General features: G+C 36.7%; 1 protein-coding gene across 16 annotated transcripts in view; it reads right to left on the reverse strand.

Moving 5' to 3' along the window:
• Window positions 1-2,695: 2,695 nt before the first annotated feature.
• The window catches only part of LOC126965600 (protein lap4), a 155,256-nt gene continuing 133,241 nt past the window's right edge, over window positions 2,696-24,710 (reverse strand). For 8 of the 16 annotated variants that reach the window (XM_050809238.1, XM_050809233.1, XM_050809235.1 and 5 more), the window contains 14 exons: window positions 24,266-24,376; window positions 22,661-22,840; window positions 18,943-19,101; window positions 18,030-18,173; window positions 16,703-16,789; window positions 16,049-16,132; window positions 15,402-15,521; window positions 10,231-11,499; window positions 9,599-9,704; window positions 8,712-8,883; window positions 7,869-8,010; window positions 6,494-6,589; window positions 4,810-4,983; window positions 2,696-3,784 (listed from right to left, as the gene is read on the reverse strand). In XM_050809238.1, coding sequence (XP_050665195.1) covers window positions 3,548-3,784; window positions 4,810-4,983; window positions 6,494-6,589; window positions 7,869-8,010; window positions 8,712-8,883; window positions 9,599-9,704; window positions 10,231-11,499; window positions 15,402-15,521; window positions 16,049-16,132; window positions 16,703-16,789; window positions 18,030-18,173; window positions 18,943-19,101; window positions 22,661-22,840; window positions 24,266-24,376 — 3,081 coding nt within the window. In that variant the 3' untranslated portion in view covers window positions 2,696-3,547. Of the gene's footprint in view, window positions 3,785-4,318; window positions 4,364-4,809; window positions 4,984-6,493; window positions 6,590-7,868; window positions 8,011-8,711; window positions 8,884-9,598; window positions 9,705-10,230; window positions 11,500-11,734; window positions 14,330-15,401; window positions 15,522-16,048; window positions 16,133-16,702; window positions 16,790-18,029; window positions 18,174-18,942; window positions 19,102-22,660; window positions 22,841-24,265; window positions 24,377-24,710 lie in introns of those variants that run through there. The other 8 variants (XM_050809248.1, XM_050809236.1, XM_050809237.1 and 5 more) reach the window with 7 other exon arrangements.

Raw genomic sequence — 24,710 nt, forward strand, 5'->3', positions numbered from 1 at the left:
TAAATTTTTTAGTCCATTATGGAAAATCTTTGCATTTTGAACTTCAGTACAATAAGCAATATCGTTATTGTTCTTCTTCTCGCGAATGCTACCATACTGGAATGAGGGTGTTGACCTGTTCTCTGAGTCGAAGAACGTTTGCAAGGTTCACATTCTGTTCCCAAACATTAACACTAGCTGTTCAGCAGAGCGCACGAATCTGCCTCATCATATAAAGCGTATATCGTAAGCAGATCTATCGCGCTCTACTGATGAAAATAAGTTCCTACTTCTTAAATTAGGAATAACGATGCAAAGTATTCCCATACTAAGTTCTCATGAAATGTGACGTGGCAACGAGACAAAGGTGCCTGTTTCTGTAGGAACAGGACACTTACGATTAAAATGACTTGAGAAAATTATAAGTTGCATAAAAAAATTGTGGCACTCGTCAACGGTCTCATGATAAATCCCCAGATTTTTTTATGGAAAACGAGTAAAAACGAGCGTACTTGTCACCCGGTGTTAAGTGATCACCGCCGTCCACATTCTCTTGCAACACCAGATGAATCACAGGAGCGTTGCCGGCCTTTGAGGAAGGTACGCGCTTGTTTTGAAGGTACCCATCTCGTATCGTCCCGGAAACACCGCACAGGGAAGCTCATTCCACAGCTTTGCAGTACGAGGAAGAAAGTTCCTTGAAAACCGCACAGGATCGCTTCACATCCAGATGGTAGCCAGTGCGGTAGCAAAAATCCATACATAGCCTGACCTACCGGATGCTACTTTAACTGACGCATAAAACCAGGGCGGCTGTGATCTGCCAGCGATCGGTACTACAGAGCTTTGTATAAAAATATCCATGCCTTTTAGTATTACATCTGCTACTGCAACGGCGCAGGCACTGAGATGATCCGAAGGGAAACAAATCTTGCCTCAAGTGTAGGATGCAAAAAAATCCCAATCTGCTGGTGGTCTGCGATGTGGGTGTCGTATATATACAATACACAGGTAGACCTGGTAACTATCGGGATGTGTAGTCAGCAGAAGATCCAATGAGATGAGCCGTTTCTGCGTTACCACTATGGGACCGTTAGACACACGCATAGATGCGGACGCGGTCCTCTAAATCTACACGGAGCCAGAGAGTAGACAGGTACCTACCCTCCTACCCTCAAAATGGCCGAGACGGCGACAGCAGATATCCTCCCTAACGTTCACACATTCCGCCGCATGAGGCAAAAAAATATGCTCAATATTGAACCCGGGGTACGTTAAATATGATGTATCCCCAGATCTATATTATAGCAAAATATAAAGTCGCTTTCTAAAGATATTATTGTCTGGGTCTTTCACGGAGGTGAAGTCACCGGAGTAGGCAAGATCAGAGGGATAAAAATAAAACATCAAAATAATTTTATTAAAATATATTATATTAAACCATTTATGAGACAAACATACAATATTTCCATTAGTAAACTATCCACATTTTACTTGCTAGTCATAAAAAGATACAAATTACACACAAAAACCGTTCTCTCAATCAACACACCTTACTCTCATTCGGGGATGAGATTTTATTAAATTATTCAAAAATTTATCAACGGAAATATACATCTTGCTGAGATTAGTCAAAAGACATCCTAAAAGCCGTCGAGTCGTAAAATACAAATGCACGTTAACAATTATATTGGAATCTATTAATAGGGATACAACGGCCATAAAATTGGATAGTATTAAAATTTTCTACTTTACAATAAATCCATTAAGATTAAGGCACCACATACAATAATTATTACAATTAAGTTATTAAATTAAAATAATAATACAGAAGTTGATACATAAATACTGAATTAAATGGAGACAGTAAAACAAGTTACAATTATTATTATTAATACAATTATAAAATTTGATGAAGCGATGCCAATACTAAAATTGTTTATACAATCGAATACCAATATGTACACTTAAGTAATCTCAATTATTCTAAAACAAACATCAGAATACACTACAAATACCGAACAGGTACGGAAACATTCAGTCGAAAATACAAAAAGAAATTGCACGGAATGAATAATAGTAAAATACATAAAGTATTGAAGAACAATATCAAAATAGACAAAATACTCGCCGCGCATAGAAAATCCGATGCAAGAAAAAAAAAACTACAAAAATAAAATTGTGATAAGTGAACACTAACCTAAGTCGTTAGTGGATTTCTTCGACTTGCCTCTATTTATCGGTGGAATCATATTTTACTATCACAGTTATCATGTACAAGATGAAAATGTTATTATCGTCGTTATGAAGAAATCTACAAACAAGTGCAGTATCCCTACCATTCACTTACATAATTAAATTAAACACGAGTGTACTACATAATAGCTTTAAGTATAAATGTATACACTTTTATAATAAAGTCCCAGCCACTGTTCAGGCATTCTCTATAAATAAAAATGTTTTCTTAAAAAATGGCTCTGTCGTAAATCCTACTACTCAACAGCTGAATATCTAAGTGATCGGACAGCCTGGGATTACATTATGATTATTTTATAGCAATAGCAATGACAGTAGGTACAATATTGTATATTTTTATTAAAAAGAGCGCCATTCGTTTCCAAAGCGGTAGTAGTATCTAGTATATTAGAAATGACATCAAAAAGAATTCTACCGCATTATACCGTAAAAGGCATTTATTTTCTCAAAATTGATAAATTTTGAGAAAATAAATGCCTTTTAACAAATGACTGTATATGTTCTGGAGCTAATTGATATTAGGTGTAATGGTAGAGATACTTGTAACGCTGTAGTCAAATTGCTGATGTTGTCATGGGTTTTAAGTAACGCGCCAGATTAAACGCGCCGCCATTAATAATAATGTCAGTAAAACGTTTTATTTAATGTCCAACGAGCCTTCCATTATTAACCATTGCGGATTATAACTAAAAATATTTTTACCACATTTCTTAAATTACATTTTGCACGACAAAGCAAAATTATAAAAGAAGCATAAAAATAGTCTAGTTGAATGCGGTGACGCCGAACTCCACGCGGTAGTGGCTATTATTTCGTTCCAAACGGCATTGTTTGTGAGTCTGCCAGTAGCAATATACTACCAGGGATTCTCTTAGTGTTTCGACACGGCTACGGAAGTAAGGCGGTTCAAATTACGTATTGAGTGGTCTAGTAAGTCAATTTATAAAACTTTGGCGTATCATTCAGGTTCTGCAGAAAATTTAATACTCGACTTTGCGCTTTGACTGAAAGCAATAGTGATACTTTTCCATATTACAAATTTGTCATGTTAGAAGAGGTAACTTCCGTTGCAAACTTTCCGTAAACGTGTCGCTACATACAGTGACCTGTTTGAAAACGAAACGTTGATGTTTTCCCTGATTAAAATAATAAAATAGACGGAGCGCGAAGAACATTATACTCTTTAAATATTGAATATACTCAATAGAGGGACGAAACTTTTTAAATAGTTAACAAAGAGGAAAGGTTTCATGATACCTTAATAATTGTTTGTGCCCTTCGTGCTCCGTCTAATATCTATAATCTGTTAATGCTACTGTTGTTCGGTGTACGCGGTGAGTTTGTCCGTGGGCCCCACGGCTATGGCGGTCACGTGGCCCGCTCCTCCGTCCAGCAGGGGGTTCACGACCTGCACTATGTCAGGTTGGAGGGAGTGCTCCCCCACCTCCCCCTCCCCCAGCCCCATCTCGCCCAACTCGGAGGGCGCGCTCTCGCTCATCGGACTCGTTGTCAACTCTAACGATATGATCTTCTCTTGCGTCGTCTCCACCTGGCAAAGTTACTCATTACATGCTATTCACATTGGTATGCACGCTAACTTGAGACTCATAATGCGTCTTCATATCCCTTCTATACATCTTGCATTTTTTCACAGCACTCAGATCTCAAGTTAGGTATGCTAATATTTAATGTGATTATGTTTGGCGTGGAATAATAATATGATAACTTAAGAATTTAAACCTAAATTATTCTTGGATGAATTATTACATGAATTATAGACATGCTAGTTTAGTAAAATTAATTTGATTTAAAGCAATAACGCTGTGATTAGGCTACAAGCTACATATGAAGTTCATAATTTAATTAGATTCATAATAGTTATTCTGAGATATTAAGTCAACAAATGGACCACTTTTTAAAATATACAATTATATTGTAATTGAAACGTATTACATCATAATTCTTTATCTTCCATTAGTTATACGAAACGGTCAATGGAAGTATATGTTGGTCTCCGGTTTTGAGTTAATTTCCAATTAAATTATGAATTAATTAAAACAAAATATTATTAAAGGCAACAAACCATTAATTCGCTGTGGTGTTTCCATGTCTAGTACCCGGGAATTGTCTGACAAACAGTACACAAATATTACATTTACATGCCATGCACATCATGCAAAAAAATTCAATATATATATATACTAAATATACTAGTGATATTATATTAAATATTCATCCAAACTCCCACCCTAGTATTCTACTATGATATCTACTATGATACATATTATCAAATATTTTGCATTTCCTAGAGTGTATTCATACTAAGTTGAATCGTGTCGTAAATGTGCCAATTACGTTTTACATTGCGTGTGTGCCCCGTGTGTTCGTGTTGTTTTAAAAAGAAAACCAATAAGACATAAGATGCCAACTGTCAAAGTATGTCAAGTCATTGCACGTAATAAGCTAAGCGGTAGGTAAACTGTACACTCAAATATCAAAACAAATAAACCACACTGGAAACGGCATTGTACAGCGCCCTCTACGATAGTTTAGCATTTACAATCGCGCTGGTACCTCTTTCTCAATCACTTTCTCAATGTACTCGACGGTTCGTACTTTCGTCTCGCCGCTGCTCGGGCATACGTACTCCTCGGTGCGTAGTGTAATGCGCTCGTCTAACAATTTTTCCTTCTCCTTGACGGCCAGAATCGGCCCCGGTTTTGTACGCAACGCGATACGTGGCCATTTCTATAATATTCAAAGCCAATGTGACACACACAACCCAATTAGACGGACACACTGCACCAAGCCACAGTTGCACCCCACAACTGTACCCACAATACATTTAAATAGTTGCTGCTGTTGGCAGGGGCGTGCATTGGTTTACTAGTAAGGCACTGTACATCTAACAAGTCATAGTTGCGCTTTAGTACGACAGTACGACATAAGTTGTATGAAAAGCTGCTTGCTACGTATATGTGCTAGCAATATTATAATATTGATAACTTGATGTGTTTGTACTTTTCCAACATAACACTAAATGTTTTATAAAGATTTATGCCAGTAAGTATGACAACAAATCATCGATTATAACTCAGTAAACTTCCAGTGTGTTAAATGTTAAAAAGCGCTACCAACGTCATGAACTGCCATAAGACATCCCAATTAATTATAAAATTTATTTAACTCCTTACTGTGTTTGTAATATTATTTTATATAATTATCACTATAATAAGAAATAACTATAATAGCATATTATATTCAGATCTTTAGTTAACTTGATTCGTGTAAGTTAGTTGGCACTACAGTAGTGCCAACTAACAGTTGGTAGCATCATTACGGTAGAAGGTCGTGCCCTATATAAGCCAGAGCGCTAAGTTCGAGTGATCATTACTTATTGTGAATTCTAAGGGGTAATGCTGTCCAAATTCTAATAATTATTAGTGGGAACTGTAAAATACAGATATTTCAATTTTTATACATATGCAATCTGTAGACTGTCTACCGTAGGTAGTAATTTAACTTTAACACTAGTGCTATATTTATTTAGGTACATAACGAGGTAAGCACTGCCTAATTGCCTATATGATATGCACGCCCCTGGCTGTTGGTTAAGTGTGATTATAATGCGCATCATTTAAAGCATTCATCGCTGCTGTCAGGATTTACCTATACAAGATAAGGTAAAGTCACGTAAGTTTATGTAATAATAATTATGTATTAATGTATCTCTATAATAATGTTATTAACCATGACATTACAATATTATGTTGGGTAACAACCATGCGATGAAAAGAAGCCTATCATTATAGTGTAATAATATAAAAGTAAGACAAATAGGTGGGATATATAGCCACTGTTGCATCCATTCATATTAAGATGAACATGTAACAGATTGAAAGTATGAAACAGGTTAGTCACAATATACGTAATGTTGATTCTAAAGATAATACTGACAAATGAGATGAACAAGACAATTTTTATTTAGATATTGTGAGATGAAAGCATAACAATATAACATATAGTTATGAAATCAAATTCTGTTTCGAAGATACAATAACCTTAACATGAACCACCATTAACATGGACAAATCTTTATAATTTAGAAATGTTTATACTAGTTTTAGTAGCGATTCTCAACCTATATCCCACTCTATCTAAATATGTTTATATACTGACAATTGGTATTGTTCACTCCACCACAACATTAACTTAGTTAGCAACTAGGACATAGAACAGTTAATTAACATAAGATTACCTCGGAAGGAGATTTGTCCCTCGGAGGCACATCGCCTATGACATCATGCGCGGGGCCAACCATGCTTTTAATTGCTTTTTGGGTCTCAATCGCATCCTAGAACGTAGCTTATTGTTAATAATCCAAGCTTCAAAACCATACCCTGTTCTTATTACACCCTATTTTTAATAGAACCCCCCATTTTTAATAGAAAATTTTCACCCTTTTCCACCATGACACTATTTGTTTTTTAAAGATTTATGCCAGTACGTATGACAACAAAAAATCGATTATAACTCAGTAAACTCCCAGTGTGCTAAATGCTCATTGGTCAGACAATTATTACAATAAATTGTAATTGGCTAAATATAAGATCTGTGTTCCTAGTCCGGTAAGCGTTCTCCCTTTATGAGTCTATGGGTTACAAGGAGTGGGCGACGGTCTACGACCCTGAGACCACACTACTCTGTGCCCTTCCCTAAGACTAACGCAGGAAGGTTTCATATTTTCACAGGCCCACAACACAACAGTACATATGCATCGGCGTTTGGAGGCAGGGATTCTGTTAGTTCTACTGCTACTATTAAAACATACGCAAACAATAAAATTATTACTGTCGGTAGTGTCTGTATTTCAAATCATTTCTTTTTTCTTGTAGCACAAAGTTCTAGCACAAATCTTGAGCTTCATGTCATTGTATGAATGCTCAAAATATGTTTAAATTAGGGCCTCGCCACATGGGGACATCGGGACATGCAAAGATTGCTCCCAGAGTACAATATAGGTATTAATTTCACCCACGCCGCAAGATATACCTTAGTAGTAGGTACTGTTGAATGTTAGTAAGATAGACTAACATTCTAAACATATCTTTATTTCAAAAAGTAATATGATTTCAGTACTAATTTATATGTTGAAAAGATTTTTCATACAAGTTCATAAAAAAGGAGGATTTTTTTTTTAATTTTGAACATTAGATGTTAGATCTGACCTAGAATGTCATTTAGGCCTTAAATTGAGTTTAGCTCGTAATTTTTATTTTGGTTTACCTGATAGTAAGTGATCACCGCAGCCCGTGTTCTCTTGCAACTCCAGAAAAATCACAAGAGTGCTACAGGCTTAGCTGAACTCGAATGTTTAAGGTCACTAATGTCGAAGCAGACGCACAAGGAAGAAGTCTGTACTCAACATGAATTTATCAAGATACAAAGCATCTGCGTTGCTCTCATTTCATTACTAAGAGATGCTCAGGTGAACCAGACCGGGAATAATACTCTAAAATGTGGCCGGACCTGCCGTCTGTGGGACAGACATTACGTGCAGTATACATAGTCTTGTTTATATGTGTAAACCTAAATGCATTAGTTGTAATATGCTTCAATGTGAGCTATGTTACCTGTTCGAGTGACCGGAGCCGAGCTGCTCGCCAAGCGGCTCGGCGAGCAGCTCGCGTGCTCTCGTCCTCTGGTTCGCAATTCTCACGAGCGGCTCGTCTTCGCTGCGACTTTGCCGATGGGCTCACTCCACCCATAGATGTGCTGTAACGAATACGGAATAAAAATCAAAACTAAATTTAATGATATTTCGTTTTGCAGACGTTTGAGATCCATGAGGTTGACGTTTACAAGGGTGTCGAATCGGGAACTCATTCCGTAAGTGCTTCCAGTCCTTCCAAATAGTCACCCTTATGGTCCTTCCTTAATCCTATCCTAATCCAGGTTGTTCGGCATGAATAACTTCTTTCGTTCCTTATCGCTTATTAAATTTCGTTGAGTTAACGCTATCTACGAATAATAGATACGCCTTCATTCAGTGAACGCTAACATATTATGCGTAAATTTCCCTCCCCGCAGGCGAACGCCGTTGATGTTATCCATTTCTCGCGGTAAACATGTTCAGATGTTTTATTTAACAAAACTGTTATCCACGCCCCTATTCTGTTTATAATACATGTTTTTGTGTTAACAAACACGAAAATACGGCGCAGCTGACGCGGTTTTAGAATATTTTGTTATGCGATAAATCTTTGCTAACAAATGTTTCCTTACCAGCTAAACTACCTAAAGACTTAAGATAGAATATAATATAATGTCCTTGTACTTACTTCGGCAACACGGTAGATATTAAAAATTACTTCTACTGCATCTAATAGTAAGCGTCAATGCTAACTATACCGCTAGGGCCGCCTTCTATACGTTTTAAATTGAACCTGTTATGTTTTCTCAAAGCAATATCGTACCTATGTCCATTCTCATAAGGCTCATCGTCGGAGTGCTCGCTGTCTCCACTGTGTCGCTCTCCACCAGAGGACCAAGAGCCGAGCTCTGAGCGAGAGAGCGACGCCATCTTCCTTTCCTCTTCTTGCTTCAATTTCTCCACCTCATCCGCCGACAAAAATGTGAAAACTTTTTCTGGAATTAGAATATTGCCCATGTATCGTGACCATAAACTTTAAATTTGTTACGAGTTAAAAAAGGCAATGAGACAATATTTTGCAATATTCTGTCCTTGATAATGTGTCTCCGATTAAATATATTTAACATCAAGCATCGGGGTAATTCTTAATGCTTAAAAATATATCTATCATGGTTTCATCGCTTACACAATCCCTGAACGTCTTCAGGATGCGCAACAGGCACCAATACTTGGTAGCTCCTTTGACTTCGAGAATCTTGTAAATACCTATTGCGGTCGTTAGATAGATTATATGAAATGTGAAAAAATTGAGCTTGGAAATATTTTTATAATGGATGAGTATGTTCTCCGCAAACTATGGCCACCTCATGGTAAGTTATCACTACCGCCCAATCTCTCTTCTCATATTAAAGGCTTCACAGGACCTTTGCCAGGATTTTAGCTGAATCTACAAGCTTATTAAACCGGGACCGATGTTATATTAACCTAATATTTACCTTAAAACCCGGTTTCTGTATTATAATGAACATTGCGCCCCTGAATCCTAGTACTTGATTAGAGCTCGTCAAAATATATTTAAACCTGAATTTTTATGATACCTTCTTCTACGTGAAACGTACTATCTTTTACGTGAAAAATTAACATTCTTAACAGTCTTCGATTATTTTATTAAAATTGAAATCTGTTTGTAATGAGTATAAAAATAATTACCTGGTTTGGGCGACGCTTTGTGGCTCTCTTCCATTGCGTTTTCGAAAAACTTTTTCTTATCGCTCACAGACGCTTTCACAAAATTACCAGAATGAGGAGGGGAAGCCTGAGAAATCGTCACAATAATAAATAAATACACCAACAAAAAACATATAAAAAATATTTTATGTACGTGAAAATGTTGATAACTAATGAAATAAGAAGCAATATGAGAATATACATGATTATCCAACACCAAGCCAAATCATGCAGTAAGCTTTGTTTAAGTGTTGAGATATGACGACAGTGCTATATGATTTATAAACGTTATTCAAAATAATAGGTACGTGCAAATAATATTAAATGCAAAGTTATTTACAAAACGAACACAATGCGAGATGGGGTCGGAACCTTGATGGATGATGTTTTAGTCAATTCGAACGGGGTTGTCGACGAACACAATCAAAATAAGCCGTGTAATTATCGCCGAGTTTCTATATCATCCGCAAATTAAATCACAGATCAAGCCTATCTATCCTTGTTATGTGTTTGAAGGTAAACAAGGACAGCTATGTATATCTCTATGATTAAAGTAAGTGGATGTTCTAGAAACGCGTCGAAGGTGAGAGTGAGATGCCGAACATCAATATTACCTCGCCGATGGCGAAGGATTTGATTTTGCTGCTCCATGCAGGCTTCAAGATGGACTCCTTCATCGGTTCCAAGGTTTTCGGCATCGTGTCGTAATCTACATCACTTGTAACTTCGCCGAATCGGACTCTCCTTTCCGACTGCGGAGTCTTTGGCACGGTATCGTTACTGGTGGGAACGATTTGTGGTATGGTTTGTGCACCGAAGTCTCTGCCCACGGATGTCACCGGCAGTGGTGAGAGAGATTTTTGATTTGAATTGATCGACTTAGTCGAAACTTCTGGCACAATACAAGTATAAGGATTAAATGTTCCCGCGACAGTCGTTAACGAGGGGTACGGATTGTATTGGGGATATGTTACTGAGTGCACCATAGAGGGCGACATATTTTTGACCCTCAAGTCTTTTAAAGACTGGCTGTGATATTCATCGAATTGATTTCTACTTGGATGTAACAAACAAGGTGAGTTAGGAACGTGAGAGACTGTTGGAAGAGTTTTGTAATGTGCGTGGATCAATTCGGGTGGCTCGACTTCACCGCCTGGACTGACTGAAAGTTCTTTGTAATACGTATCACTGTCAATGGAGGGGATTTCGTTGTGAAAGATTTGCTGTGAAGGCACTGCGGAGAATATAAAGGAGTTCGCGCGATCTTCGGCAAGTTTCTCAGTCGATATCGAAGGAAAACCATCAAAGTTGACCGGAGGAGGGAATTCTGATTCGGGTGAATTTGTGGAATTCGATGACTGAACAGTTGTTTCTGCTACGATGGGTTTCGGGAGGACCATGCGTTCGGGAACTATGGCAATTAGCGGAACACCTATCTCGTTCATACGCTTGTGAACTAACTGACTTTCACTTACTTTAGTCGAGAACAACGGTGGAGGGGGAATAATAAAGTCTTCCGGGCGAACGGTGGAGGGAACAGTTTCGTTAAGTTCATCGATAGTGGTTGAACGTTGAATTAGTAAAGGGCCGCTGTCCGGACATGCGTTAGTAGGCGAGCTCGGAGACTCATGCAAGCCAAGCGATGCGGGGTCGGGCTCAGTTCGTTCGTTGGTGTTCGATGTTTCGACGTCGTCGGTAGTATGTGGGGTGAAACTAACTCGCTTGATTTGCGGTTTACGGGGAACTTGTGGTTTCTGTTTGATGGGTGGTTGCTGTGGGGTCGTGTCGATGGGAGTGCCTCCCGCGGTCGTCGGTGGCGGCGTCTTCACTTTCTGTTCTGTGAACACCGCGAAGGGAGACGGTGCCGCTTGTGAACTAGACGACTAACCAAAACCAACACAATATTTATATTACACATTTTGTTACATAGCAGTAGAAGCTACAAAACTGTTGAAAACTGGCACTAAATAATAGGAAAACGAAAGCAACTTGCACGAAAACACTTAAATTAATCGGATAACAAAAAAGGCCGAAAGAAGATCAGAGAACAACAAAAATCTTCCAAAATAAATGAATCTAAAGGCGCTAACACAGAGGCAGACATCGATAGTAAAACACTTATTCAGAAACATTGTGTATTTATGTTCAACTCTAAAACAATATAATACATACGTAAAATTGTAAAACGCAATTTCAACCTAACATTTTAAAACAGTTGGCAGTCAAACATTTGGCATTACAATTTCATTATTTAGCAACAGTAAGGAAGGCCAATACTTTGATATGTTACATTGTTGTTTAACATGTCAAGAGACACTTTCAAGGAAAACGAGTATCTAAATCTATAAACAACACAATAAACCGTTACATGAATACAAATAACATTAAATATAATTAAAAATAAGTTTACAATTAGAGTTCTTCACTCATCAATATGAATATTCTGTTAAAATGCATCTTGCTATAATTATCTCCTAGGAGGTGAAGAGGAATATGTATGAATATAAGTTTTATTTAAAAAAAAATTAAAGAATCTTTGGTCTAAAGACTGCAATGTTACAAATAGTTAGTGGCCAATTGGATATTTCATGTACGAAGCAATCTTCAGGCCCCAGATTCTCTAAGTCTAAGGATCTATAGAGCGTACTCATTGCTCAGACTTCACATACGAAAACCTTAGCTGAGTTCAAACTTACCACAACTGATTTGGTATTAATAGTAATTTGACAGCTGAGATCATGCTGAGGCAAAGATAAAGCAGACCAATAGAAAAGAATAGTAATGTACAACTTCTACAATAGAAACCATACTAAATTACCTATAACAGTACCCAAAATTTATTTCATTATTAGCATAATAAAAATTATTTAAACCGGGTCTATTGTAGGTACATATTTGGTATGAGAAACGGAACGCATTTTTAGATGTGTGACAGCTATGGGTGACAGCAAAATTGTGCACGCACGTTGATGAGAGGAAACATTTCAAACGTCGAACAAAAGTTGTAATGACGCAAGAAATTGTTTTTTTTTTGTTCGGCTTAAAGTCTAGAGTTTTTCATTATCCGTCGTTATGGTGGACTTAAGCTTAAGGCTAGGGACCGAGCCAACGGCCTCGAGGAATCGAGCGGAGCTAGGTTACCTCTATCACAAAAGATCGCCCATATTTTTAATTAAGAATTATAATCATCACCTATCAGTGGAAGGCTTCTTTGCAGATGATGCCGGCTAGATTATGGGTAGTTCAACGGCGCCTATTTCTGCCGTGAAGCAGTAATGTGTAAACATTACCGTGTTTCGGTCTGAAGGGCGCTGTAGCCAGTGAAACTACTGGGCAAATGAGACTTAACATCTTATGTCTCAAAGTGACGAGCGCAATTGTAGTTGTTTGCTCAGAATTTTTGGGTTTTTAAAGAATCTAGAGCGGCACTGCATTGTAATGGGCAGGGCGTATCAATTACCATCAGCTGAGCGTCCTGCTCGTCTCGTCACTTATTTTCATACGAAAAAAATCATTTTTGGCAATTTCTTGGGATAGCGGCCTTAAGCTTAGCTCGCACTCAAACCGATATTTATAAATACGGACTTAACTTTCTAGATAAGTCTGAGCAAAGTCTAAATACGCTATATAGATCACAGCCTATGTGCACTAGGAATACATAAACGGTATACGAATACAAATTTAAATAACTGTTGTGTACGTATCAATATATATGTTATTAAAATACTAACCTACTGGATTGTTGAGGTATATTGACCTACGATGAGCTATAATTTATTGGTCATTTCAAATTATTGTTTAGTCTTTATTTCAAATACAGTCGAACCAATTACCATCGGTAATATATCGGTAAAAGTCTCAATAGATGCAAAAATATTACGCGTTATTCAAAAGATTGAAATATTCACCTAAATATAACGTCCATTGTAAACAATATCTAAGTAAAAAGGATGAGCCGAGGAATAAAACCTGTATATTCATCAAAGATCAACAAACACTATGAAGACACCTAGATCGTTAAAAATTGGTTTACACTCATACATTTTGTACACAAACAACGCACATACATTGACATATTCACATGTTAACACATATTCATCGTTTTCGAAACCTAATACTATCTAAACAAGGATTTTCTTACAACTGTGACACGAAAACATCTAGCGCGCTTCTAAAACAGCAATTATTGCAAGTTTTCACATGGGTATGTAATCTCATTAACGGTCGTTCCCAATATTCAATCTATCTCTTACTTGTGATAAAAATCGTAACTATCGTTGACTATTTTGTCCCAATACACTTATCGACGGTAGCTCATTACTCCTTATCCGTGCACGCTGTCTGTCAGTGGAACGACGTATAGCTTACCAGCGATATAAAGTTTGAATGGAAATAATTGCAATACACGCGTCCCAATATAAGGCGATAAGAATAACTTATCGGGTATATTGGGATAGCTTCAGATTATTGACAGTAGAAGGTAGTAATTTATCTCTATCTATCTACATTGTATATGGGGAACGGCCGTAAGACAATATGACACAATCTTTAACTTTCACTAATAATTGGAGAAATCCCATAAAATGTAGTGCGAGAGTGTTGATTACAGTGTACGGTTCATAAAAGTCTAAAAACGAGATTTATTAACAAAAGATCGGGTTACTCGATAGTATGTCGCTATGTTTCCATCTCCCGCCCATCAGGGGATGCATTCTGCAACGGACGTAACACTTCGTCAGATAACACAAACCTTAACACGACACAACATCGACGTCATTTAACAATCTGATAAAGGGCTCATTCAACTATACAAAATATTCGACAGGATTACATGCAGTATTTTGAAAACCTAAAAAAAATAAAAAATGACAACACAACCAAACCCACAGACAATACTATCCAACTTGGATTAAGGTTACATTTATTTTGGAAGACAGACATATCAATTAAGGTTACGTCAAGGAAAGTTTTTCATGCAAGCTGTATATATATAACTATTGGGTGCATGCCTTCAATTATTTGGAAAGTCACCGTGCAGTTACACTCTTCTATATCAACAACGTATTTTCTTATCTACATAGAGTTATGAGAATCATGCTACATTACTAATAATATCATAATATGATCTCTGTTATATGTTATTTAAAATGCTACTTTTCTTATTTGTATACCGCGAAACCAAACAATATATATCTATTAAATTTACTACATAATTATTTTAATATAAACATAATATATACTTAGCAATATTATTATTTGTGTAATGTTATATACTTATTAAACAAGAGTAAAAATTAATTAGTAAGTACCTATAACATTAAATTACCTACTTTGAATCAATACAATTGTGAATTTAGCAGAGTATTTATAAATTTAAATCAATCAATCATAATAACCCAGTCCTAGGCATGGAAACGTTCATAAAAAACTGTTTTACGGTTACTTCGGTTATTTGAGTTCATTATTAAGGTTTTGTTAAATAAGCAAATTTAGAACACTTTTTTCTACCAAAATTTTTTTTTAATAATTATATTATTTAAGCCTTGATTCAATCTATACAATACTGGCTGATACGCGGAGCTAATCTTAGTAAACTTTATGTAAATAATATCGAATTGTGAATTATTTTTCAGGTGTCTAGTCTAGCAAAGCAATAACTTTTAAGAGTATAAACTAACCTAATCTAGTACAGTAGTATAAAATTGAACTATATTTAAGAGTAGTATAAGAAAAGCTATAGTTTTGTGTTGTGTCGGTGCGTGTGTGTCGGGCTGTAGGTACCGACCTGAGGTTGGAGCGTGTGTTTGGACATAACGACAGTCGTGGTTTTGTGCTGCGGCTCCGGTGACGTAGGCGGGCAGGGCTCCAACGCGATGCTTTCTACTGCGTGTACTATATCCATTACCTGGTGAAGTCCAAGTTATAATCTTAAGACTAAAATTTGACACATAATAATATGCTTCATAGTAAGTCTTTTGGGCGAATTATATTCTTTTACAATATGATCCCAGAAAATGTTCAAAACAAATTGTGTTACGAAATTAAAAACAGTTGTTAAAAACGTTTGTGTGATAAAGGTTACTATAACATAAATTTAATAATGATGAATGATAAATGTAAAAATTCGTACGAATATTCATAAAGCCCACACAATCACTATGGCTTATTTTAAATAAGCTGTTGGGGGTTATTCTCGTCAAAAAATCACAAAAGAAGTATTTTCTTTGATGTACAAAAGTAATCTAGACTTTCTAGAGCGCTGTTCATTTCTTTTAAGTACAATATTATTGTGCTATCTCTCTGTTATAATTAAAACTATCCAGATTGATACAGATATAGATACAGAAAATATTTATTTTTACTGTTTTACTTTCGTTACTTTACCCGTAAAATGTGTGTCTGTTATTATGATATAAATATTTCCTAGCTTACCTTTTCAGGCGTGGATTTCCCTCTCATTTCGGCAACTTGTTTCTCTTGTTCAAATTCCACTAAATCCTGTAGGACGTGCTGCTCCTGTAAATTAGAATTTCCATTCTATATTAAATGTATCAGCAAATTTATATAATCTGCCATAAAAGGTTATGGATTATATTTAATGGAAATGGAGTACAAAGTATCAAAACTGTCTCATTTCCGAGAATTTAGAAAAAAAAACTTTTTGTCGAAACCAGAGAGTAAATATGTTAATATACAAGTGCTGACCCGGCAAAATTCAATAACCCATGCCCGCTCATGGTATGAATAGTCATGTGTAATGAAATGTCATTGACTGAATTATTTGTATTGCGGATATATAGGTATTTCTATGTCGAAAAAATATGGTCCTTCTCCGAAACACGCTGAATATTTTGATATAAGTGTTATACCGATCTCTTAAGAAGTTTTGCAGTATAACCGAAGGAAAAAAACCAATATATTGATAATAAATCGAAAGACCACCTAAAAAAATACACTAAGAACAAGGACTTATTCATCAAAATATTGTTAAATCGACTAATATTTAACGAGCATCTAATTTAAAGCGTGCAGAGTGTAACAAATTTAAAAATAAATCGTCAAATTATATCAAAAAGCAGTACAAACCTGATTGAGTGTATCATCCTTGTCTAGACTCGAGGTGGAATGAGAAAGAGAGCCGCCGGTTTCTGCCGTCCCGCTCTCGCTTCCAGTCTGTGAGAATATGCAATATGTTTTGTCTTTGTCGCACATTTCGGTATACATACGTATATATGATCTATTGTCGTTTTGGGAAGTATGTATATGAATTATGAATAGAGTTGATAAATATTTTAAAGCGGAAAAATAAATTAAATTGATAAAATAAATAGCTATTAAAGTGCATTTTGTGTTACAATGAATTTTTCTACTTTCTAGCAATCACGGATGACTAAAAAAAGAAGGACTCCATGCCGTGATATTAGCAAGTGAAGCACCGTTATGCTAGTGAGTGTGCGGTTACGGGGGACACTAGTTACACAATTTTTTCTCCCTTAAATAATCATATATGGCCACAAATAGTTAATATATAAAGTATCGTTTTTACATTTTTTCACAACGCACGAAGGCATTTTTAAAATATTTTATTCAGACGCAAACTGATTTGTCACAGATGATGACAATTCTCATAATGGCCGCCTATCGGCCTGTAGTAGTGTAAGTGTGTGCGTGGGGCTATGTATTTACACGTCAATCGGTTTGTTTTGGTGCTATACTGTTTTGTAAGGTGACACGGAGTCCTTATTTTTTTACTAGTTCGTGCTAGCAATCACACAAAAACTTAAGAAATTAGGAGATAATTACAAAAAGTGCATCACACATTCAACCCTAAATTTATTAAAAGAAAGAATGACGGGCGCAGATTGATATGTTAGGTGTTTATGGACTAGGATGATTACACTGTCACTGTTATGACCAGAGATTTCAACATAGAAACAGATTTTCGGGGCTAATCAATATATATATAGTTGCCTTTTCATTATATAATATCCGGACGACCGAGCCTTGCTCGGATTTTTAAGAATGTACAAAATTTTAACAAAAAAAAAAACCAATAGAACATCTGGATTCGAACCGAAGTCGCTTGCTTTCCGGATCACCCAATGTCCCATCTGAGCTATTATTGTCTTGTATATAGTAGCGAAATTTAACTTTGTATTCTAATGTTCTTGTACCTGTTTCTGAATAAAACACGGATCAATCTACATTTTTTAATTGAAACCTAGCTAGATCGATTTATCGACCCCGAAATCTCTTTTATACTAAATTTTATGAAAAAAAAAAATATATATAGATAAATGATTTCATCTATTCATTTTGTTTCACTATAGAAGCATTTCGATACGCTAATCAACAAATCTACAAAGCAAACGTGAACTTGATGAGACCAGACCAGAGTGCATCGGATATTTACCGTGTATTTATCAGGTCTGGAGTATCCGTGACACACGACGAGGTGCAGCGGAGCGTTGCCAGCTGAGCGGAGCGCGTTCACCGCCTCGTTGTGAGTCGCTCCGAGCAGAGACACACCGTTCACTTCCAGGAGACGCATGCCCACCTACAGTCATTACCATATTGATCAAATTACAATCATTATTGACGATCCTCGTAATTAAAAGTGCCGGAAGCATTAATTCTGTATTGTGTGTTGGTTTTCGAATAAACAGGCTTGTCCATGAGTATCGGTCACTACAGGTAGTCTGTTTCAGTTCAGGAATCGAATCCGGGATAGTATATATAATCAAAAATGAATAAAATGCTTTCTTTTTCAAATGTGTTGCATACCAAAATTCATAGTAACATTGATTGCTTTGGACTACTTGGATACGTCCTGCCCATTACAATGCAGTACCGCTCAGGATTCTTGAAAAACCCAAAAATTCTGAGCGGCACTACAATTGCGCTCATCACCTTGAGACGTAAGATGTCAAGTCTCAATTGCCCAGTTATTTCACTAGCTACGGCGCCCTTAAATAGGCGCCGTTGTGGCACCCTTAATCTAGCCGGCATCCTGTGCAAAAGAGCCTCCCACTGGTAAATATATAACAGGGGGCAAACGGGCAAGAAGCTCACGGGATGAGGAGAGGTGAGGCCTCCCATTGACATCTGCAACAACAGGTTTAAAGAAGGCAACAGGCTCTTTTCTTGAAGGTCCCTAAGTCGTATCGGTTCAAGAAACCCGCAGCCGGTAATTGATTCCACAAAGTGGTGTATGTCTTATAGTTTCAGACTTGTCCGTATTGACCGATATACATGGGCCAGCCTATATATGAACGTTTATTTGACGGTCTCACAGTGAAACAACAAAGTAATATGTATGTGTTTACCTTAAGTCTACCATCCCTCCTGGCAGCTCCGCCACTATTGATCTTCGATATGAACACCCCCTCATCATTCAGATCGTTGGGGTTCCCACGTTGACCGTTCAGACCACCCTTGATGTGCATCCCCAACTTCTCACCCTCTTGTTTTATTATCGTCAAGTCCTGAAGGATCATTAATAATTATTAGCTATTATATACAACTCATAAACGATTTCTCTATATGAAGCGTTTAAGATTGAAATGGTATTTAACAATATTGATATTATGTAGAAGTCCAACAAATAAATATTGAATTATAAGTGTGGTTTCTGTATCATAATCTATCACCGCTTTGCGATATTAATAATTAAATTTTTTCACATGATTTGTGCGTATTAAAATAAATTGGCTTATTAGCTTACTATTAATTTTTTATTACCTATTACCGGCCGTTTTCAATAGCGTATCTCTAGTTACGGATACATTGCTGTCACCGTTTAATTACAAGATCTTATCTATCCACAGTTATGTCCAATATAGTTATAGTCCAATGCTTAAGATCTATAGCTTATTGAAATGTTAGTAAGCGTAAAAGGATAGATTTGTTTACCTCAAGTTAGTTAAACTAAGGATAGATTATTGTAAACGGCCGTAAGTTAATTCATATTTTATTGACTTATTCTTGTGTTTCGAACACACACATTATAGATTATATCAATATGTATTTGCTAGACAGTAAAAATAATATAAATTACAACGAAGAAATAAAATAAAAATATCAGTTCGCATATTGATCTAAGTATAATATTTATGTACAGTTTTATAGAGGACATTGAACAAAACAAATGACGCTACACACAGCATGCCACATTTCATGCACGTTACATCACTTTACATTATATTAAAAGTATAGTAGGTTGGACAATCAAGAGAAATTAAAGATTACAACAAGTTTCCTCTCTCGCTATATTTATGGAAAGACACCAAGTAAAACCGAAGAGAGAGAGAAAGCTGCAGTCATATTTAAGGCTATCCGAAGCAGGATACACGATTATGGAGTTGTAGGCAGTGAAGGACTGCTTGGTGGAAAGTATTATTTTTTTATGAAAATAAGAGATGAGACGAACAGGACGTTCAGCTGATGGTAATTGCTACGCCCTGCCCATTACAATGCAGTGCCGCACAGGATTATTGAAAAAACCCACAAATTCTGAGCGGCACTACAACTACCCTCGTCACCTTGAGACATAAGTTGTCAAGTCTTATTGTCCAGTAATTATTATTAGCTAAGGCGCCCTTCAGACCGAAACACAGTAATGCTTACACATTACTGCTTCACGGCAGAAATAAAAACCATAATCTAGCCGGCATACGGTGCAAAGCTGCCTCCCATTGGCAAAAGAATATAAAATATCAATTAATTAATAATGATTAATTAATTTAAGCAGAGCGATAGTAAAGAGGGAAAACAGCTATAAATTTCAAAGCAGTGCCTGGATATCGTCTAGTTAGGTGTGACACTAACGCAACATTCAACGGTCGAATTCTGAAACGCCTCTCACACCGTTGAGACTTCAATGGCGCATTTTTCAGTAAACGCCCACTACTCTCCTAGCGAGAATGCATCTAACATTATATATAGCTCACAAAAGCATTTCCAAGACGATAGCTCAGCACACCAATTTATCGGGAGAGGGGGGGGGGGGGGGTATATTTTGACATAAAACGGTTTGATAAAAACACACAATATATTATTGTCTTCGGGTGATTTCCACTTACAATTGTGTCAACAAGCTCAACTTGAATGAGACCCTGTTATGTGTCGCAACGCCGGTTGTACGCACGTGTGGAACAAAATTTTATAACATTTTATAACAATCCAATAAATACACGTCGTTATACAAGTACGCAGCATTAAGAGCAACGTGAAGCACGTGCTTATTGAAGCGATGCATCTGAAATCGCCAAATCTACCAAGCATCCAATCAATAATGAGTTCTACTCGATTGTAATAGCGTTCCATTTACGGTACACTTGCTGTCATGCAAACATGGACCGTTTAAGTTATGTGGCAATGTTGGTACGAATAAACGTCAGTCATTTAATACTGTGTAATAAAAGCAAGTGTTAATGAATAGAACAGACAGTAAGCACTCAATCACTCAACTCAAAAGATCGAACGTAAACTTACTGATGACACAGGATCGCCAATTGCGAAATATAAATACAATAAGTACTTTAAAATATATAATAACTGACAAAGTAACATAATACATAAGGAACCTATTCATTTCAATTTAAATACGTATATGCTTTGATATAATATACTACTCCAATGAAAATTACATGCAATCTTAGATCGTCCATTTGCAATAAATATTATGGCAATACAGACGATTAATATATAATTTAATATATCGCAGAACCTGATAAATTTATCAGAATTTTTATAAATGAACCTAAATTACTCTGTAGCTCATTCTAACATGAAACTCATAGAAGCAATTTACTTTTTTTACTTATTTATTTTATTTTATGAATATAAGGAACGAGACGAGCAGGACGTTCAGCTGACGGTAATTGATACGCCGAATGCAGTGCCGCTCAGGATTCTTGAAAAACCCAAAAATTCTGAGCGACACTACAGTTGCGCTCGTCACTTTGAGATATAAGATGTTAAGTCTCATTTTCCCAGTAATTTCACTAGCTACGGCGCCCTTCAGACCGAAACAAAGTAATGCTTACACATTACTGCTTCACGGCAGAAATAGGCGCTGTAGTGGTTTACATAATCTAGCCGGCTTCCTGTGCAAAGGAGCCTCCCACTGGTAAAAACCTGGTGATTGACCTGTTACCCTTGAAAGCCACATTGATTTCCAAGGAACTCTTTTGTACGGCCATCACAACTGTGGAATGAACACATTTTACCGGACGATACGACATGAATGCCTCCAGAAGCTCGTATTACACATGGGTACTCGTTTATATGGATACCATGAACGGCGAAGAGTGTAGCATGCGCGGGGTTCAAATATAGCTGACAGTTAGCCGCTGTTTATCTGCCAGTGTAACGCTAGCACGTTCTTTGAATCGATACTATTTTAATAATCAGAAAGGCTTCACTGCGTCGATTAATTTATGCCTTATTTTATAATCTGAGTACTGAATCCTAACTTACACGCACAGCAAGTACAATCCACAAGTCCACGCTTAAGCATTGCATTCAAGCATTCTAGCCCATCCTTCTTTTAAAGCATACACACTTTGTACTGTGTTTGACCGTAGTGCGAATAATATTACGGCCATTAATTAAATAACATGATTGCTCTCTAGTCCGTAGTAGTCTATACAGTCCGCTGTTTTAACCTGAACATGCCTTGGACCATTTGTTTTTTTTTTTAATAACAATAAGGGACGAGACGAGCAGGACATTCAGCTGATGATAATTGATGCGCCCTGCCCATTACAATGCAGTGCCGCTCAGGATTCTCGGAAAACCCAAAAATTTTGAGTGGCACTACAATTGCGCTCGTCACCTTGAGACATAAGATGTTAAGTCTCATTTGCCCAGTAATTTACTAGCTACGGCGCCCTTCAGACCGAAATACAGTAATGCTTACACATTACTGCTTGACGGTAGAAATAGGCGCCGTTGTGGTACCCATAATTTAGCCGGCATCCTGTGCAAAGGAGCCTCCCACTGATAAAATTGGTTGGTCGTTTGTATTTGTTGTGAGCGCACCTGGAAGCCAGGCGGCAGCGGGTCGTGGCGCACGGTGAGTGTCAGCGTGGTCCCCGGCTGCAGCAGCAGCTGCACGGCGTCCCGGTGGGAGGCTCCTGTGAGCTCCGCGCCGTTCACTCTGACGAGGCGGTCGCCCATCCGAAGCTTGCCAGAGCGCGCGGCCACACCACCCGCGACTACCTATCATTCATCAAAAAAAATTTTCATTAAACACCAATAAAGCAGACACCGGCCGTTTTATTAATAAACACAATGAAAAGTTACTCAAACTTTAAAATTACTTCTCCCTGTCATGTAATTCTGTAGTGACAAAGGTAAGATAAAAACAAAACGTTTTAAACTTGGTATAACTTAACTTTGCGTTTTTTAATAAGACAGTAAAAGTTTAAAATTAAAAATAACTTTACTTCACATTTATTAATAACACAGAAAAAGTTTTAAATTTGGAAAAACTTTACTGCACATTTCTAAATATCACAGAAAAAGTTTAAATTTGGAATAACTTTACTTCGCGTTTACTAATAACACAGAAATAAAATTAAATTTGGATTAACTTTACTTCGCGTTTATTATTAACTCAGAAAGAACATAAAGATTTTAAAGATGATAGGGAGTAGTACAGATGATTTGGATAATACCTAACACAGTACTTAGAAACAATTGCTGCACGCTAAAAAGATTCAATACATTGGAAATAAGTTAAGCACACTACGATCTACTCGCGTTTACATATTGGATACCGGTAAAAAAACAGCAGGCAACATATTTTTTTGATTTCGATAATTCTTTTTTTATTGGAAATGATTCAAATGTTGTGAGCCTTCTTGAGTGTAAATTCCGCTAATTCGATCTAGCATGAGACTTAGTCTCGTGCCAGAATTTGGCGAGTCAACATCTCCTGAGGATACCTCGTGTAGCGGCATAACACATGTCAAATTGATTGAAGACGAATCATAGCGCAATTTACACTCAAGAAGGCTCACAACATTTGAATATGGATTTCCGCAAATAACGCCTTCTTCATTAAATTATTTTGGGAAGGATACTCTTTAATTCTTACGAGAAAATTTACGCAACTCGGCCGAATCTTTTTTATGTTATCCGTATATTTGAGTCACCTACCGTAACGTCGTTGTGGTCAAGTAATTGTCGTAGTCGAAAATTATGATCCTTTAACAACTTACAGTAAAGGTGCTATCTGAATCTGTGGCAAAATTTCTAACTGTCTGTGACCAAATTGCAATGCCCTTACTGTACTTACAATTGTAACTAGAATTGAATTAATTAATTACTTTTAATTAAATTGTATAAAAATAGGCAATTTTTTTTTACTTTTAAGGTATAATTATAATATTTATTGTTTTGGAATAGTTTTTTTGAAGTCGGTTGTTTTTTTGTTATTATTATAACAAATCGAGTTGTTTACTATAAGAGGCTCCCGGTTCCAACTGACGCATGGATCCTCGTGAAAAGACTCGGCACACGACACCGCCATGATTTAGTTTGATCAAGGTTTAGAGTGCCCAGAACGCGTCGGGTTAATGTTGTAATATTTGCCACATATATTAATTTTTTAATAACGCAGAAATAACCACTTGTACTTACGTGGGAGATGAAAATCCCAGGTTCCTTGCCTCCGAACGGTACACAAGAATGGTCCGTCCCACCAATTATACTGAAACCCAGCGATCCACCTTCCTTCAACAGCGTCACATCCTGTAACAATTGAGAGTTACACACATCAAGCACCAATAAAAAGGGAAATTTATAAGCAACAAAGCAATTTCATAAAAAATACAACATGTGTAAATATGGTTTGAGTTCAACTGCTTTTGAAAGCTATTTGGAGATCGCAAGTCTAAGAAAATATTATACAGTATGACTGGGTAGTGTAGGCACGTATAACAAAAATAGGTGAAAAAATTATGATGAAATTGGACATATACATAAAATAATATTATGCATAAGGTTCATTATTAATTGAATACACATATTATTTATACATTTTGAATTACTAACCAGTCATTCTGTACATAAAAGAAACTTGCGT

Source organism: Leptidea sinapis, chromosome 8 (genome assembly GCF_905404315.1).
Source record: "Leptidea sinapis chromosome 8, ilLepSina1.1, whole genome shotgun sequence".
NCBI classification, from domain to species: domain Eukaryota; kingdom Metazoa; phylum Arthropoda; class Insecta; order Lepidoptera; family Pieridae; genus Leptidea; species Leptidea sinapis.